Source organism: Acipenser ruthenus, chromosome 43 (assembly GCF_902713425.1).
Source record: "Acipenser ruthenus chromosome 43, fAciRut3.2 maternal haplotype, whole genome shotgun sequence".
Lineage (NCBI taxonomy): Eukaryota > Metazoa > Chordata > Actinopteri > Acipenseriformes > Acipenseridae > Acipenser > Acipenser ruthenus.
The window spans coordinates 6,162,499-6,181,666 of record NC_081231.1 but is presented as its reverse complement, the minus strand read 5'-3'; the positions used below and the strand labels follow the sequence as shown (position 1 = coordinate 6,181,666).

Genomic DNA, 19,168 nt, shown 5'->3' with positions numbered 1-19,168 from the left:
ATGCATATCAAACATGTACAGTATAGGACTACAGAACTACTATTTGCTTATGTTTTACTGTTAAAAATAAGGTATAGATTTATCTTGTTCAGAAGCAGGTTCAGATATCTGCTGTCTTTATACATTATGCATATTGTTTCATATTGTTTCTTTCTGTTCATATTCAAATAAAAGCCTAAACCTTAATGTATCAATCCAAGATTACAAATACTATAGTCTACCTATTTAAATAAGAGTTATTTGAGACACATAATAATATAAGACACATAATAAACACATAATAAACACATAATAAGCAATAATGAATGAATAGATTGGGTGTTTTGGGGTGTTGAGCTGGGAGATACAATTGTATTTGCTTTTATTTAGTATGAAAACAGCTCCTTGGATAAAGGCAGCCGGTAAATAATAATAATAATAATAATAATAATAATAATAATAATAATAATAATAATGATAAATAAATAATCATAATATTAATCATAGGTCATCAAGTTATCGATTGTAGTATGCAATGAGAGTAATAATATGCAACTAAATTAAGGAATACTAACTTATTGCTGAATAGCTTCAGTATAAAAAGATAATAAATTAATTACAAGCATGGTTAGGTGTAAAAAACCTTTCGGATAGCCACATTAGCGACGTCTTGTCGGGGGCAGTTTAAAAAAGGGATGTGTTAATGAAGACGCTGTGGTACTAACTTGCCTGATGACCTTACCACGATAACATTTTTTAAGACGAGACATGTTCATGTGCTAGACATGTACTAGCCTAGTAGGCTACTTGTAGTTAACAACTCTATATAATCAACAGTTTAAATATTGTCTTTCAGAAATTATCCTTTGTAATTAATTTATTATCTTTTTATACTGAAGCTATTCAGCAATAAGTTAGTATTTCTTAATTTAGTTGCATATTATTACTCTCATTGCATACTACAATCGATAACTTGATGACCTATGATTAATATTATGATTATTTATTATTATTATTATTATTATTATTATTATTATTATTATTATTATTATTATTATTATTATTATTATTATTTACTGGCTGCCTTTATCCAAGGAGCTGTTTTCATACTAAATAAAAGCAAATACAATTGTATCTCCCAGCTCAACACCCCAAAACACCCAATCTATTCATTCATTATGGCTTATTATGTGTTTATTATGTGTCTTATATTATTATGTGTCTCAAATAACTCTTAAGATATTTAAATAGGTAGACTATAGTATTTGTAATGTTGGATTGATACATTAAGGATTAGGCTTTTATTTGAATATGAACAGAAAGAAACAATATGAATAATGTATAAAGACAGCAGATATCTGAACCTGCTTCTGAACAAGATAAATCTATACCTTATTTTTAACAGTAAAACATAAGCAAATAGTAAAAGAGAAACCTCCTGTAGTTCTATACTGTACATGTTTGATATGCATCCAATAAAAATAACCACGGCCCCACGTTACATAAGATTCTTTGGTACCGACTGGTGTCAAAGAAACCTTTTCTTTCATAATAATACATCACAAAGTACCATTTGTAACACTTTGGGAAGTTTAAACAGACAGTAGACTACAATCTACTATCATTATTCAAATCTACATATAACTCTTCTCCTTGTTTCCCTTTTTATTTTTTGTGGCTCTGGCATAGGATCAGAATATGGCATGTGTACCGCAACTTGACCTGTGTAACGTCAGAAAATGGGACGCTGTCCTTGCTTTGATTGACTACTGCATAAGTCACTAAGAACAAGCCCAATTATAGTTCAACTCCCAAATCCTAGATGTTTACAATGTAACCCTATTTGTTGCTCATCAGTTAAAGTCACATACATTTGATGAATAGTGAAATATTATATAAAAATTACTTTAAGGGCCCAACTCAGTACATCGTACCCCTTTCAGGTGGACATTTGCTTGTTTTCTGAACTAAAATCATTTACACATACCCAGATCAAGCGCAGTACAAGGTGGACCATTTTTAAACACCTACCCCCAAAATAACACCATCCCGGTGTTACAAACCTACCAACATAACAATTCTGGGGGAATATGAAGTTAAACAAATCCATGCATCAATCCATTATTAAAAAATAAAAAAAATGTAGAACTTAAAGTATGGATATTTTTAACACAAACTTTGGGGCGACCTGTCATATTCTGACATTCACAATACCGGGGAGCATTTAATTATTTTGTATATAAATAAATTCAATTTAATGAAGGCTCAACAATAAAGAGTGTATACAATAATGTAAAGAAATAAGGCATTCTGGGCGTATAGATATCTGCGTTTATCATGTAAATAAGGATGTATTTATTTATGTAATTATTGACATCTAAGGTTCAAACCTGTATATCCACATGCATTAAAAAAATAAAACAGAACACCTGGAACACATTGTAAAAGCATATTGTAATTATGTTCAGTAAAATAACACATTGAAAATGTATCCATAAAGGAGGAGTTTCTAATTTAAGGTACATGATGACTGCACCTATCATCTCACAAATACCAGGGTTTGTCCATGATTCTTAAATACACAAAGTAAAAATAATGCACTTGCGTTTTTTTTGGGGTGTATATAGAGCGTACCTAATATTTTAAAACATGTACCTCAAGAAAATAAATCCATAATAAAGTACTGGAGACTGAACCCATTTCTTTGGAAAGACATAGGCAGGTTCACCAGACCACTCCCCCGAAGAAAGGGATGTCCCTCATTTCAGAAAAGATCTTTGGTCAGAGCTGGGGTCTCTCTCTCTAAAAAACTGTTCCGTGCCTTTTTCAGGGAAGCTAAATACATTACAAAAACCGTAGGCCTTATTCTTTAGTAGAATGCTATACTTTACTTATATTTTCTTTACTCTATATTTAACATGTTTAGAACATGTTAAACTCTGTTGTTTTATTCATGTACACATGTGTTTAATTTTCCTTCATTTGTTTGTTACAGAATCATAACATTTTGTTTTTATTCAGTTATATTCAATTCAATAAGCTTTATTGGCATGACAAGAATAAACAAGTTTTGCCAAAGCAATTACATATACCTGTTTGCTTGTATATTGTTAAACTTTGGCTAGTTAGATCTATTTTCTTTACTCTGTATTATATGCAAAAAATATTCTCGCATTTGTGAATGCTCCTGCAGTCTATTTTGAAACTTCTTTCATTTTAGCATTTTTAATTGTATTTGCTTCAGGATAAAAATGTTCTCTCATTTTTAGCTTTTAAAAAATAAAAATAAAAACAAACAAACAAACAAACAAACATGATTAAACAGTTTTTGTTTATAGAATTGTTTCCAGGTTTTAATCTTAACGAAAGTAAGCAATCTCCTTAGATAATGTTTATTTCCCCAAATAACCCCTTCAGTTGTATTTATTTAATTTAACCCAAAACTCTAATATACCTATTTTGGAAGGCTCTGCATCTCTTAGGCTCTGAAACAGCCCCGCACACATACCGGTCATTTTGGCTCAATGACCTTTGCGCCTTCTGCCTTTCTGGCTAATTTAGACCAGATGTATTCTCCAGTTGCCTGTAAAAGGGGGCTGGGGGACCCTTCTGGTCAAATGCTGTGTTAACTCATTAGAGTGAATCCTCCATGTCTCCCTTCACTCCTTTGGGTCCCGACAGGATAGCCTTGTCTGATAAAGCCATGCATTCTAAAAACCTCCTTTGATTTCCCCTCACCCATGAGTTGTTCTACCTTGCCTCCATGCTGGGCCTGTGAGCTAGGGCCCTGGGACATCCCTATGATGGGAATACATGAGGACAAAAAAAGACCAAGTTTTTGTGCAGTACATCAAATGAACATTACCATTAAAATGTAAGGATGTAGTTAATGCATACCCTATAAGGAACCTTTCAAATATTTATTGGAAGTATACATGACTTCAAAGCAATGTTGCATTTTTTATTCAACCAGAATACAGTTTATGCACATAGGTTGATATGCATTAAAACATACAAACACTTGCACACCCCCTTTATTTAGGGTATATATATATATATATATATATATATATATATATATATATATATATATATATATATATATATATATATATATATATATATATATATATATATATATTAGTGTAAAGGGTTGTTTAAGAAAACAAAAATGTGAAAGGGCCATATAATCCTAATGGATGGTGAACAAAGTACTCATATAATGGAAAGTGTCTGGGATTTAAACTAAAGAGGGGTTAATGAATACATTTGTAAATGATCATGGGGTGTTAATTAAGGTAAAGTAAAAATAAAAAGTTTGGTTTAAAATAATTATTATTATTGTACATATACAATACATTTGGGGCATTAGATTAGGACCCGGCAGAGATTATTAGACTAACTGTTGATAACATTTTCAGAGTTGATAATAAATTTCATGTTACAGGGTAAAAAATATTCTCACTCATTTGTTAACGTTTAAGCAATCTGTTTTATAACTTGTTTCATTTTAGAGGTTTATATGTTTATTTACACTAATAACCACATCTTCAGTTTTATTTATTTAATGTACCCCCAACTATTATACATATTTTTTTATATATATATATATATAGAGAGAGAGAGAGAGAGAGAGAGAGAGAGAGAGAGAGAGAGAGAGAGAGAGAGAGAGAACATCGATGAAATATAGACAATATAACTTATAAATAGGTCATTACCTCATGATCTACAAACATTAATTTAACCGATTTTAAAAACATGATGCTGCACTAAGCTCATATAAAAAAAAAATCTAAACAGTAAAAATTATTAATAATTTGCAAAACCATCAGAATAGTTTGGCCGTGTATGAGACTATTCAAATCTGTTGATGATAAAAGCACTTACAATATTTTTCTCTTTTATTTTTATTTGCAATAACACATTTTCCGATTTTATATGTCTTTTTAAAAAACATTTCTTTTCTAATCTTTGATTGAACTCTCTATTCAGTTTGAAATATCACCAGGCTTACCGATCCTAACTCAGACCAAACGGCCCTTAAAGTGTGATATCGCAAAAAAAAAAAAAAAAAAAAAAAAAATTCTCACCAAGGTTCACACATTTCAAATAATCCTCAGGGTTAACTTCCTTTGGAAATGTAACCTGCTTTTCAGACTCCCCCTCAGCCCCAACGGCACCAAGGTTCACACATACCAAATATTCTCAGCGTGGGGGCTCTGGGGGGTCTGGGGGTCTGGGGGGGTTCGTGCGCATGTTTGGGGCCAAAGGAACGCCCCCATTAAAGTCACAGAACGAGCGTTTGAAGTGATTCCTCAGCTGAAGTTTGAAGAGAGAAGGAAGCATGAGAGAGAGAATTCAGGCAGGGTTTGTGCGTTTGTCCGGGGAGGTTTTTTTGAAAACGGTAAGAGAGAGAGCTTTTTCAGAAATTGTACTCTAGTAGATTTTGTCTTTTTTAATAAATATTTAATTTAATATATATTTTGTTTTGGCAGTACACTTTTAAAACGACTAACGCTCAAGTTGTCCTGTGATTTATGTGTGTAATACTTGTCTAAACGCATTTTAAATGTCGAATGAGTTGTTTTCTGCATTTTTCTTTTGCGATACACTATTTTAAACTTTCTCCTGTTTCAACTATTGGTTTTTGTATGTGAAAATATCTTTTGCTTTTAACGTAGCCTGGTAAAAATATGTATACACCCAGCATAAGTTAACATAAGCATATAAAAATATAAAAATCCCTACGCCTCAAACCTTAGAACAACCTCCTGCGTCTTATTAAACAATGACTTTTGAAAATATGGACAAATGCAATATATATATATATATTATATTATATATATATATATATATATATATATATATATATATATATATATATATATATATATATATATATATATATATATATATATTATTGTGAGCGAGAGTGCTCTATTTTTTAAGACTGGCTGAATGTGCTGTTCTAAAGACCGAGTCGGAAACAGAAATGGCGAACCAATAGGTGAGATTTTATTTACAAAGAAAACAAAAGTTGAGACAAAACTAAATATAAACACCAAAATAAAAACTAACCCATGTCTGGGCACTAACTCACTTTTTCGAGCCCTGACTATTGATTATGGAGTGGCTAATCCACACCATAATAAAAAAAAGAACTGTACACCAACATAAGGCAATTAAATCCCATAAAGATTTACTTTAAGTCCACTGGTACATGCACCTTTTCTTTTCAGTCTTTTAATTGTCCACACTTGGTGCACTTACTCCAGTAAAAGAAACACAGCCTCGCTTTCTTGCTCCCGGGTAACCACGTTGGCTTGCCAGCAACTCCACCAAGTAAGTATAGAAATATGTATTCAGGTCGTAGTGCTTGTACTAAGATTGTTGAGGCGTTGCAGGCACGTTTATAACCAGTTTCAGAGCAGTGTCTTCAGTATTACTGCTCTGTCCGTTGAATTGGATTGTGTGCACCAACCGCTTATCTTTTAAACAGCGCACCTTGCTGTATTTACGTATTCCGCCGTTCTTTTCTTTCGTTTCTAACCCGTACCGTCTTTGCAGGTTATAGATTAATCCAGTCCACTCTCCCACTCGTCTCGTTTTCAGATCTCACGTTTTTATAAATCCAACACTCATTCCCTGTATAATCTTTGCAGGGTTTTCAATGAGTTTTGACTGTATGATTCCCTGTATAGTCTTTGCAGGGTTTTCAATGAGTTTTAACTGTATGATTCCCTGTATAGTCTTTGCAGGGTTTTCAATGAGTTTTAACTGTATGATTCCCTTATAGTCTTTGCAGGGTTTTCAATGAGTTTTAACTGTATGATTCCCTGTATAGTCTTTGCAGGGTTTTCAATGAGTTTTAACTGTATGATTCCCTGTATAGTCTTTGCAGGGTTTTCAATGAGTTTTAACTGTATGATTCCCTGTATAGTCTTTGCAGGGTTTTCAATGAGTTTTAACTGTATGATTCCCTGTATAATCTTTGCAGGGTTTTCAATGAGTTTTAACTGTATGATTCCCTGTATAGTCTTTGCAGGGTTTTCAATGAGTTTTAACTGTATGATTCCCTGTATAGTCTTTGCAGGGTTTTCAATGAGTTTTAACTGTATGATTCCCTGTATAGTCTTTGTAGGGTTTTCAATGAGTTTTAATGAGTTTTCAATGAGTTTTCACTTACAAGGTGGCAGGGATTAAAACTGTTTAATCAAATCTAATGTGGGGGTTTACATGGGAATGGAAGTTTACACACTTTATATTCATGTTTATTGCATCTCTTGCCTGGTTAGTTCTGTGGGTGCTTACAAGCACCAATAAATATACATGCAAATCTTTCACAGCACTAAAAATAAACTTCATTATCAAATCTGTCAATCTTTTCAACAGTGCCCTTTGTCTTGTGTGAAAGAAATGCTGTCATTTTCTAAGCAGTATTCCTGAGGATCTTGTGCTTGAGTGGTTACATGTGTGGGTGCTTTTTATACATGTTTGAATATTTCTCTGTTTAGAACTGTCTTTGTGTCTGTGATTTTGGTTCCATCTCTCCTTCCTCCTTGTTATAGAAAATCTCCTTCATCTCACTCAGTGCAGCTCATTTGTGAACATGGTAATGAATGGAGTCTGGAGGTGGTGAGGTAAGTTCATAGAATTAAACAAGGATTGTAACAGATTGTATTTTATGGTGTTTTTTTAGGACATTTATTCAGAAGACAAAACTGGATTATCCTTCTGAAAGAGAAGATTCAACGATGGAGCCTGTCCATATTAAAGAGGAGAGTCCTGTACTAGAATCAGTCCATATTAAAGAGGAGAGTCCTGTACTAGAATCAGTCCATATTAAACAGGAGAGTCCTGAACTAGAATCAGTCCATATTAAACAGGAGAGTCATGCACTAGAATCAGTCCATATTAAACAGGAGAGTCCTGAACTAGAATCAGTCCATATTAAACAGGAGAGTCCTGAACTAGAATCAGTCCATATTAAACAGGAGAGTCCTGAACTAGAATCAGTCCATATTAAACTGGAGAGTCCTGTACTAGAATCAGTCCATATTAAAGAGGAGAGTCCTGTACTAGAATCAGTCCATATTAAAGAGGAGAGTCCTGCACTAGAATCAGTCCATATTAAAGAGGAGAGTCCTGCACTAGAATCAGTCCATATTGAAGAGGAGAGTCCTGTACTAGAATCAGTCCATATTAAACAGGAGAGTCCTGAACTAGAATCAGTCCATATTAAAGAGGAGCTTCCTGAACTAGACCCTGTCCATGTAAAAGAGGAGGGTCACCATTTTAAAACAAGCAGCTTGCAGGGCTCTCTGTCCTGTACAGAATGTGGAAAGAGTTTCAGTCAGTTACAAAACCTGAAACGTCACCAGCTAATCCACACTAGAGAGAAACGGCATGTCTGTGCTGACTGTGGGAGGAGTTTCAGTCAGTTACAAAACCTGAAACGTCACCAGCGAATCCACACTGGAGAGAAACCATATGTCTGTGCTGACTGTGGGAAGAGTTTCAGTCAGTTACAAAACCTGAAACTTCACCAGCGAATCCACACAGGAGAGAAACCACATGTCTGTGCTGTCTGTGGGAAGAGTTTCAGACTGTCAGGCGACTTGAACACCCACCATAGAATTCACACTGGAGAGAAACCATATCCGTGTAGTAGATGTGGGAAGAGTTTCAGACGGTTAGGAAAGCTTAAAACCCACCAGCTAATCCACAGTGGAGAGAAACCACATGTCTGTGCTGACTGTGGAAAGAGTTTCAGTCAGTTAAAACACCTGAAACTTCACCAGCAAATGCGCACTGGAGAAAAACCGTATGCCTGTGCTGACTGTGGGAAGAGTTTCAGTGAGTCAGGCACATTGAGAAAACACCAGCAAACCCACTCAGGAGAGAAACCGTATGTGTGTGCTGACTGTGGGAAGAGTTTCAATCAGTCAGGCTATTTGACAAAACATCGTCGAATTCACAGTGGAGAGAAACCATATGACTGTTCTGACTGTGGGAAGATTTTCAGAGATTTAAAAAGCCTGAAACTTCACCAGCGAATCCATACTGGAGAGAAACCTCATGTCTGTGCTGACTGTGGGAAGAGCTTCAAACAGTCAGGCGACTTCAAAAGCCACCAGAGAAACTGCATCCATGTAGTAGATGTGGGAAGAGTTTCATTCAGTTAACAAATCTTAAAACCCACCAGTTAATTCACAAAGGAGAGAAGCCACATCACTGTAATGACTGTGGGAAGAGTTTCAGACACTTAACAAACCTGAACGTTCACCAGCGAATCCACACAGGAGAGGAACCAATTGTCTGTGCTGACTGTGGGAAGAGCTTCAGATGGATATACGACTTGAAAAGGCACCAAACCCGCTGTTTATTGTGAGAGGTGTGTAATTCTCCACCGCTAATTGCGGTGAGGGGTATTTAAATTGTTTGATTGCGGAAGCGCCTGCTTTATCTAATTAGTCTTAGAAAATAGGTTGTTGTTTTGACGCTGAGTGCGGCCGTACTGAACACACACGTTATGTGGCTTTTTGCCGTTGGTTTTTCCGCTTTATCAATTTGGCCTGAATGTTTGAGTTAATAGAACTCGTCATTTCTTTGTTCCTTATTTTAAAAGTGAATCGAAAAACATTTGAGATTAAAAATACAAACAATTGCACTTTGAACAATTGAAACAAGAATTTAACTGAACTGATGCTGTTGTGTGCATTTGAAAATAACAACTGCGTCCGACCATTGAAACACTGATTGAGTTTATCTAAAAGTTCTGAAGTAACTCTAGATTACAGCTTCATACTAAATGCAATTGAAGCTGCTTCCCAACTGAACTTGTTGAAACAAAAATGTCGTCTTCATTCCAACCCACACAACAGACGCTGCTTCACCCCGTCACTGTGTGTGATGTGCGTGAATCCTGCGTGTGCGTGTACGGAAACACACTGAGGAGAGCGTGCTTATGAAAATATGTGTTTCAGTGTTTGATTCCTGCTATACTTATAATTCTGATACCTTGATTTCTAACTTCTGTATTCTTATTAGTTTTGTGAGTCTTAATAAATGTAATCATTTTCATGTGTTGAGTTTCTTCTTGCCTGTTATGAGTACTTCTTCTGGGTGTCTGTGTTAGTTTACTACATTCTGAAAAGAGTTTAGAATACAATAAAGCCAGTAATTTAAGCAATGTTCTGCCTGCCTAGAACTAGAATGGGGAATGTAAACTAACTGGAGAGTCATCAATCTAGTTTCTGCTGAACTAGCTCTGCACAGAAGGCTGAACTCTGGGAGAATGTAGCAAACATTCACTCAGGAATAATATTGTAGTTTCTGTAGAAGCTCTTATCCAATTGTAGATTCAGTGGTTTCCCACGATTGATTAGACTGAAAGAAAAACACTGTTAAACTGAAGTCTAGTGGAATAAGCTGCACGTCAGAACCATTGAAACACTGATTGAGTTTATCAACAAGTTCTGAAGTAACTCCAGATTACAACTTCATACTAAATGCAATTGAAGCTGCTTCCCAACTGAACTTGTTGAAACAAAAAAAGACAGCGTGCTCATGAAAATATGTGTTCCAATGTTTGATTCCCGCTTGTGTCTATGCTTGTAATTCTGGTACCATGATTTCTAACTTCTATAGTCTTCTAACTTTTGTGAGTCTTAATAAACTGAATCATTGTTGTGTTTTGTTTCTTTCTGCCTCTTATGAGTACTAAAGTAAGCATTTATAATTGATCTGAGATCGATCTATCTGTCTGTCTGTCTGTCTCTATCTATCTATCTGTCTGTCTGTCTATCTATCTATCTATCTTTCTGTCTGTCTGTCTGTCTGTCTGTTTCTGTCTGTCTGTCTGTCGAGAGAGACAGAGATAGATAGATAGATAGTTGTATAGTAAACGGGCCATCACTCACACTTTTAACCCCCTCCCTGCTCCGTTACAATGTGTGTGTCTGTGTGTGTGTGTGTGCATGTGTGTGCATGTTTGTGTGTGTGTGGTGTGTGTGTCTGTCTGTCTGTGTGTGTGTCTCTGTCTGTCTGTGTGTGTGTGTGTGTCTGTGTGTGTGAGTGCGTGTGTGTGCATGTTTGTGTGTCTGTGTGTGTGTGTGTCTCTGTGTTTGTGTGTGAGTGTGTGTCTGTGTGTGTGATCGTGTGGTGTGTGTGTGTGTCTGTGTGTGTGGTGTGTGTGTGTGTGTGTGTGTGTGAGTGTGTGTCTGTGTGTGTGTGTGTGTCTGCGTGTGTGTGCATGTTTGTGTGTGCGTGTGTGTGTGTGTGAGTGTGTCTGTGCGTGTGTGTGTCTGTCTGTGTGTGTGTCTGTGTGTGTGTGTGCGTGTGTGCGTGTTTGTGTGTGTCTGTGTGCGTGTGTGTGTGTTTTTATATATAATTGGTAATAGAACTGCATTAATGCATCAGTTAGGGTTGAACTCAACGCCACAAAAGCAAGGAAATGTGGCATTGGGGTTTTTAACCCGAACTCGCCATTCCCACCCGCACACGCAAGCAGACAGCACAAGCATCCGCACACTGCCGTCATCAGGTAAGACAGAAGACATGCAGCTCTGTCCAGATGACACGAGAGACTGTCCCCCGGCGCTGTAGCAATGGATCTACGTGCTCGCTTCAACACGGAAACAGCCAGACTGCAGAACCGCATCAGTGTTACAGAAATAGAACAAAAAGACATTTGTGTATCTAAATATTAATCCCATACAGAGGTGTCGTCCTGTATATTAAAATACATTCATATTAACTAATATGTTTGTGTATTACCAGCATAGTCGGAGGTGGCCTAGGATATTGAGGTATTAATGATGAATATTATATCTTCATAAATATGAACTACAACGACACCCTGAAGGGACCTATTGCATTGATAATTCAGGTCAAATTGTGGAATTAAATACACACACACACACACACACACACACACACATATATATATATATATATATATATATATATATATATATATATATATATATATATATATATATCCTTACGCCAGTAAAAGCACCAAAATAATAGTCCTGGCTATAACTTTGTACTAAACACTAAGTAAATGTATTTAATTGAAACATAAAATCTGCAGACAGAGCCACACAGTCCTGTTCAGTTTGACGCTACAATATAATCCCTTCTTGGTGTCTGTGTTAATTTACTACATTCTTCCAGAGTTTAGAATACAATAAAGCCAGTAATCTAAGCAATGATGTGCCTGCCTGGAACTAGAATGGGGAATGTAAACTAACTGGAGAGTCATCAGTCTAGTTTCTGCTGAACTAGCTCTGCACAGAAAGCTGAACTCTGGGAGAATGTCTAATTAAATATCCTTAAACCAACAGAGCAATAAAGAGACCTAAAAACACCTCCATAACTTTGAAGTATACGCTAAGTAAAGCAGAGTAAATGTATTTAACTGAAACATGCAAAAATAAATTTAAAAGTGTTTTTTAATAGGTATTGAATTGTACATTGGCATTGACAAGTTCTACCAGGTGGCGGTGTTGACTCCACACTAAAATAACTGTTTTGCCCCCCCAGCTGTTGTTTTAGCAGAGCGGCGGGACCGGAGGAATGAAAAACAATTCGATGCCGTTTCAGATTTCATTGCTTTCTCAAGGTCTGTGTTGCAGAGGGTGGATAATGCGCAAAAAGTATCTCTTTTTTTGTAGCGTTTACAAACTTTTTTTCTGGATTATACGGTAAACTGACATGGAGCTGATCCCTTATTGGTTTAACGGAGTCCCAGTGCGTCCAATCACCGGAGGATTCCTCGGTTCAGAATGACCCCGCAGCCAATGGCAGGCGAGAGAGGGGGCGGGTTTGTTTTCGCTTCGGTCCCTCACAATGTTTTTCCCTGAAGGAGAGAGAGGAGGCGGCGCGGCTGAATTAACGAGTAAGATTTTAAACACAAATTCATTATATTCCATTTATTAACAGAGATGTACCTGTGATTAGTTGTATTGAAAACAATTTATTTCCCTGGTCAAAAATAATAATTGTATCACACACAGGCCCGTTGAGAGAGCAGGGAGGCCGGGGCTCGCTGCCCCTGGCAACAGACAAACAAACAAACAAACAAACAAACAAACAAACAAACAATTCAGGTCAATTAATACAGAACATTTCAACATTGCTAAAACAAGTACCAGCTGCAGCCCTCAGCCTTGTGCGGGCAGGTCGCGTTTGCCGCCCCGCCGTTACATAAACAAAGCCAATCCGATGAGTTTTTGTTTCCAGGGTGAGATTGCGCTCCACTCCGCTCCAGACTCTCCAGTCCTGCGCACTGAACCGACGCGCTGCTGCGCTAGTCTGATGGACGCGCTGGCAAAAACACTCTCTGCATTTATTTGTGATCTACAGTGAGAGACGCTGCCTGCGTGTGTGTGACTCGCAGGGGCAGCACACGCCTCAGTCCTGCTCTCTGATCTCCACTGGGTTTTATTTTGAAGTGTGGATTTTTTGAGTAAGTTGCTCTGTCAGTTTTCATGTTGTTTCTCAGCTCTGTATTGTAGTGAAGCTTGGACCCTGGAAAGGAGGAGGAGCGCTGTGTGTTGTTGGGACTTGTTTGGGTTGAATAGAAGCAAGTCATTTTTTTGCGGGAATGTTTAGTTTGTTTGTATTTTGTGAAAAGCTGCCTGCACATTTATTTCATGTGTGTGTTGTTGACCTCACCTGGGCAAAGGAACTGGCAAAAAACATACAGATTAATTAATTTAACGGTTTCAATGTAGTTTGTGTGCATGTGTAAAAGTTGACTTGTTTGCAACACTGCATGTCTTGGACAAGGGCTGGTTATGCAGAACACATTCATGAATAGGGCTCCATGCGTCTGCAACCCCTGCACTCCCACACCACCGTGCAACCCCTGCACTCCCACACCACCGTGCAACCCCTGCACTCCCACACCACCGTGCAACCCCTGCACGCACACACCACCATGCAACCCCTGCACGCACACACCACCGTGCAACCCCTGCACACACACACCACCATGCAACCCCTGCACGCACACACCACCGTGCAACCCCTGCACGCACACACCACCGTGCAACCCCTGCACAAACCACCGTGCAACCCCTGCACACACACATCACCATGCAACCCCTGCACGCACACACCACCGTGCAACCCCTGCACACACACACCACCATGCAACCCCTGCACGCACACACCCACCGTGCAACCCCTGCACACACACACCACCATGCAACCCCTGCACGCACACACCCACCGTGCGACCCCTGCACACACACACCACCATGCAACCCCTGCACGCACACACCACGGTGCAACCCCTGCACACACACACCACCGTGCAGCCCCTGCACGCCCACACCACCGTGCAACCCCTGCACACACACACCACCATGCAACCCCTGCACGCACACACCACGGTGCAACCCCTGCACAAACACACCCACCGTGCAACCCCTGCACGCACACACCACCGTGCAACCCCTGCACAAACACACCCACCGTGCAACCCCTGCACAAACACACCCACCGTGCAACCCCTGCACAAACACACCCACCGTGCAACCCCTGCACACACACACCACCGTGCAGCCCCTGCACGCCCACACCACCGTGCAACCCCTGCACACACACACCACCGTGCAACCCCTGCACGCCCACACCACCGTGCAACCCCTGCATGCCCACACCACCGTGCAACCCCTGCACGCCCACACCACCGTGCAACCCCTGCACGCCCACACCACCGTGCAACCCCTGCACGCCCACACCACCGTGCAACCCCTGCACGCCCACACCACCGTGCAACCCCTGCACGCCCACACCACCATGCAACCTCTGCACGCATACACCACCATGCAACCCCTGCACACACACACCACCGTGCAACCCCTGCACGCACACACCACCGTGCAACCCCTGCACGCACACACCACCGTGCAACCCCTGCACGCCCACACCACTATGCAACCCCTGCACGCACACACCACCATGCAACCCCTGCACACACACACCACCATGCAACCCCTGCACAAACAACCATCAGAACTGTCTTCGTTTCTGTGATTTTTGGTCCGTCTCTCCGTCCTCCTTGTTATAGAAAATCTCCTTCATCTCACTCAGTGCAGCACGTTTGTGAACATGGTAATAAATGGAGACTGGAATTGCTAACGCAAGCTAATAGAATCTAAGAAAGAGATTGTAACAGATTGTATTTTTTCTTTTTAGGAAATTTGTTCAGAAGACAAAGCTGGATTGTGATAGAAAAGATTAAGTGATGGAGCCTTTCAATGTTAAAGAGGAGAGTCCTGTACTAGAATCAGTCCATATTAAAGATGAGAGTCCTGAACTAGAATCAGTCCATATTGAAGAGGAGCTTCCTGAACTAGACCCTGTCCATGTTAAAGAGGAGGGTAACCATTTTAAAACAAGCAGCTTGCAGGGCTCTCTGTCCTGTACAGAATGTGGAAAGAGTTTCAGTCGTTTACAAAACCTGAAACTTCACCAGCGAATCCACACTGGAGAGAAACGGCATGTCTGTGCTGACTGTGGGAAGAGTTTCAGACAGTCAAGCCACTTAAACATGCATCAGCGAATTCACACAGGAGAGAAACCGCATGTCTGTGCTGACTGTGGGAAGAGCTTCAGCCTGTCAGGCAATTTTAAAATGCACCGGAGAATTCACACTGGAGAGAAACCAAATGTCTGTGCTGACTGTGGGATGAGTTTCAGGAGATTAGCATCTCTGAAAGAACACCAGCGAATTCACACAGGAGAGAACCCATATGTCTGTTGTGACTGTGGGAAGAGTTTCAGCCAGTTAAGCAACTTGAAATTGCATTTGCGAATTCACACAGGAGAGAAACCACATGTCTGTGCTGACTGTGGAAAGAGTTTCAGCCTGTCAGGCAATTTGAAAATGCACCAGCGAACTCACACTGGAGAGAAACCAAATGTGTGTGCTGACTGTGGGAAGAGTTTCAGGACATTAGGAAATCTTAAAGACCACCAGCGAATCCACACTGGAGAGAAGCCATATGCCTGTGCTGACTGTGGGAAGAGTTTCAGTCAGTCAAGAACTTTGAAAAACCACCAGTTAATTCACACAGGAGAGAAACCACATCACTGTCATGACTGTGGGAAGAGTTTCAGATGGAAATTCAAACTGAAACTTCACCAGCGAATTCACACTGGAGAAAATCCACAAATCTGTGCTGACTGGTGCGGCATGAAATGATTATTAATGCAATCGATTAATCTGTCAGCTGGTGCTTCGATTAATCGATTATTTGGGGGTAACCAGATGGAGGAGGAAGAGATTTTGATCCTAGTGCAAAAAATATGTTTAGTCAGAATGTGAGTGTGTGTTCATTCACCCGCACTGAGAAATCCCAGTCGTTTTAACCCTTAAGGTCCGACATTACAATTTCACCTTTCCAGTCTGATGTCGGACCCTGTAAAACGTTGTCAAAAAGACGTCAAGCACAGGTCTCTAGTCGTTTTTTCTACGGAAAAAGCCGAGAAAATCTTTCAATGGCCGAGTGGGAGCGATAGGAGCCGAATGAAGCTGAAAAAAGGACGTATCTCATAGCCCCATCCACTACAGAGATAACACGGACATAACAAAGGAGACAGCTGCTTCTGCATCCAGCGCTCAAAGAACATCACAGAGCTGAGCTTTGAGATGTTATAGTAATAAAATAATGACTCTGATCGCGTTATTGAGGAGTTTGGTGATAAAACAAGTGATCAGGAGAGGATTTATCAGTATGCACGTCTATAAAGAGGTGTGTGAAAAATACAGCACATTTTTTTACTCTGAAAAAAATATTTTAAGCAGCGCTTGTGAAAATAACCTGGACCCAACCCGCCTGACGAGCGCTGAATAAACGGACCGCTAAGGGTTAAACAGCAGCTTAATATAAAAACTGTGAGCTCCCTGGTGAGTGTCTACAGCTGATACAGAGCCTTCAATCCTACGCCCTCTAGTCCCGCGGGCGGAACACGGTACTGCACGTAAACATTATATTTCATAACTCATTTGTAATATTATTACAAAAGCAAAACAGAAAAAAAAGCTGACTCGATATCAAAATTGTTGTTTTCCTACCGTCAAACAGCGAAGGAATTTTTCGAATCCGTCATTTCGCCGCTGAGATATCCCATTCGCAATGTGTCTAGTACCCCCATGCATTCAAAACAAAAGCAATCGACTAGCTTGCGTTTTGCTGCTCTGGTCTTACAACCTTGATGACGGTGAAATCTCCCTGATCACGTTGTAGGGGAGGTCACAAGCTTTCCATTCATACCTTTACTTTGTTTGTAGCCCAATCCATCACAGAGTAATCGATGTGCAAACAAACACGCCCACCTCTTGAATGAGATAAGGGGGGAAAAAAGCCTTTCAAAGGCAAATGCATGTGTCAATGGATAGCATGTGAGGTGCCAGAAGATAACATCCCTTTTAGAACTTAGTGTATCACTGGACATAAAGATTTACACAATGATTATTTTTGGAGAGGTTTGGGGACCCTTGGGCTTAGCTTTGTAAAAACTCCTGTAGAATTTGATCCTTTTGTTCAAACAGTTTCAAATTTTTACCCAGTATATTAGACATGTTGGTGAAGCACTGGAATGCTACAAGTTGAAAAAATGACTATAGAACAGAAAAAAATGAAAAGCGTTTGTTGTTTTTTTATGTATTTTTTCTGGATATCTCCTTCCAGTGTGGTACTGAGTAAGACTTTTATCACACCTGAGGTTTTAGTCTTGATGCCCAAGGGGTTACCTTGAATTGAAGCCCTGAACCATGCCTGTGCTATCTATTATTTGGAAGATATTGTGATTTTATTTAAGGGTACAGCCCCCCAGGCGGAAATTGTCTGTGAGGGGCTGGGGTTTTAAAACCAGAAGAAGAAGAAGAAGAAGAAGGATGGGCATTATCAAGCGTGTGGTGGTCCAAGAGTAGCCGGCCATGTAATGTAAACAAACATTCTGCTTTGAAACAATAAGTTCTAAACTAGTCATTCCCTTTAAGGATTTCACGACAACCAACGAAGGTTGTAGCTGACTAGAAGATCATAATCAAATTGACTTACTCACGTCTCATACTTCAATGTTACTGCCGCTACTCGCACACCACACACAGAATCATTTTAAACACACCGCCATTGCACAGGCTGCCGACCAGCCATACCGCCGCCGTCACGAGAGCCTCCCGTTCCCTTACATCCTGCTTCCTATTCCGTCCCCCTTATCTGTAAAACCAGCCTTTTACATGATCCAGGTAAGGGGAATCATCCTCTGATTGGCGCGGGGAAAGAAACGAAAGATAAGGGGGCGTTCTAAAAATGAAAGTAGCCTAATTAAAACGATAAAACAAAACACAAAGTAGCGACCTGCTACACAGTATTATGGGAATGAGGAATCCCAAGAGTGCAAAATAAATGACAAGTTAAAGCACTTTCCCAGCTCATAGCACAGAAACAATACAAATCTTCAGCAGTGGCTCTCAGCACTACTCAGAACAATACAAACATCATTCCAATCTAACAGCAAGATAAACTGTTACAATGGTATCTGAAGCTATTTGCTATTTAACAATATTGTCAGTATTTTTTAATATAACATAATTTGGTGATACAAAAAAATCATGCTTGTCTTCAGTGACACATGGAGAGGTGGGGAGTGTGGAATCAATTCTGAAGTGAAACTGATCAAGCCTGGTGTATCTCACTACTGTCACAGGGAATGCTCTGATCAGAACCAGGACCAAGCAGCAGGGGGAGTAGAGCTCTCCAGCCGAGCACAGCAACCTGGTGAGTTACTGGTGAGGAGACACCAACACATTATTCACACACAATAATAACAGTGAAGCTAGGAATCGACATTCATTTCTAAAATTGCATGAAACCAACACTGAAGATAATATATTTTTTTTAAATGTCCCTTCAGATTCTGAAGACATCGTTTACAGTGAGATTGACACCAGCAAACACAACAATACAAAGAAAGGTAAGAATCTCTGTAAATTGTGTCTCTAAATTACCAAGCTGAACATCCCTTTCACACTTCCCTAAACGATCAGTGATTGTAACCCATGACAGGTGTGAGTGTCTTCTGCTTGTTTTCTATATCAGTTCACATGTGCAGCTGCCCCTGGCTCTCATGGTGTAAGAGTGTCTCCTCTGAGCTCTTTGGTGAG

The 19,168-nt window shown here is 39.5% G+C and overlaps 3 protein-coding genes across 6 annotated transcripts in view; all 3 read left to right on the top strand.

Annotated features, from left to right (window-relative positions):
• Positions 1-19,168, top strand: part of LOC117407795 (butyrophilin subfamily 1 member A1-like) — a 345,211-nt gene that overhangs the window by 181,008 nt on the left and 145,035 nt on the right. The window lies entirely within an intron of this gene.
• LOC131709369 (zinc finger protein 883-like) lies at positions 5,294-10,368 on the top strand. Its single transcript, XM_059011871.1, has 2 exons — positions 5,294-5,383; positions 7,679-10,368. The coding sequence occupies exon 2, from the start codon at positions 7,734-7,736 to the stop codon at positions 9,162-9,164; it is 1,431 nt and encodes a 476-aa protein (XP_058867854.1). The 5' UTR covers positions 5,294-5,383; positions 7,679-7,733; the 3' UTR covers positions 9,165-10,368.
• On the top strand, positions 12,820-17,562 carry LOC117965887 (zinc finger protein 239-like). Of its 2 annotated transcripts, none has more exons than XM_059011917.1 (2): positions 12,820-12,883; positions 15,193-17,562. In XM_059011917.1, exon 2 carries the CDS (start codon positions 15,242-15,244, stop codon positions 16,199-16,201), a length of 960 nt encoding a protein of 319 aa, XP_058867900.1. In that variant the 5' UTR covers positions 12,820-12,883; positions 15,193-15,241; the 3' UTR covers positions 16,202-17,562. The 2 variants fall into 2 exon arrangements, with proteins under 2 accessions (XP_058867900.1, XP_058867899.1); XM_059011916.1 differs by lacking the exon at positions 12,820-12,883 and adding an exon at positions 12,958-13,453.

What these genes read in the sequence shown, in the direction of transcription:
- LOC131709369 (XM_059011871.1), top strand. Translation starts at nt 7,734, where the DNA reads ATGGAGCCTGTCCATATTAAAGAGGAGAGTCCTGTACTAGAATCAGTC.
- LOC117965887 (XM_059011917.1), top strand. Translation starts at nt 15,242, where the DNA reads ATGGAGCCTTTCAATGTTAAAGAGGAGAGTCCTGTACTAGAATCAGTC.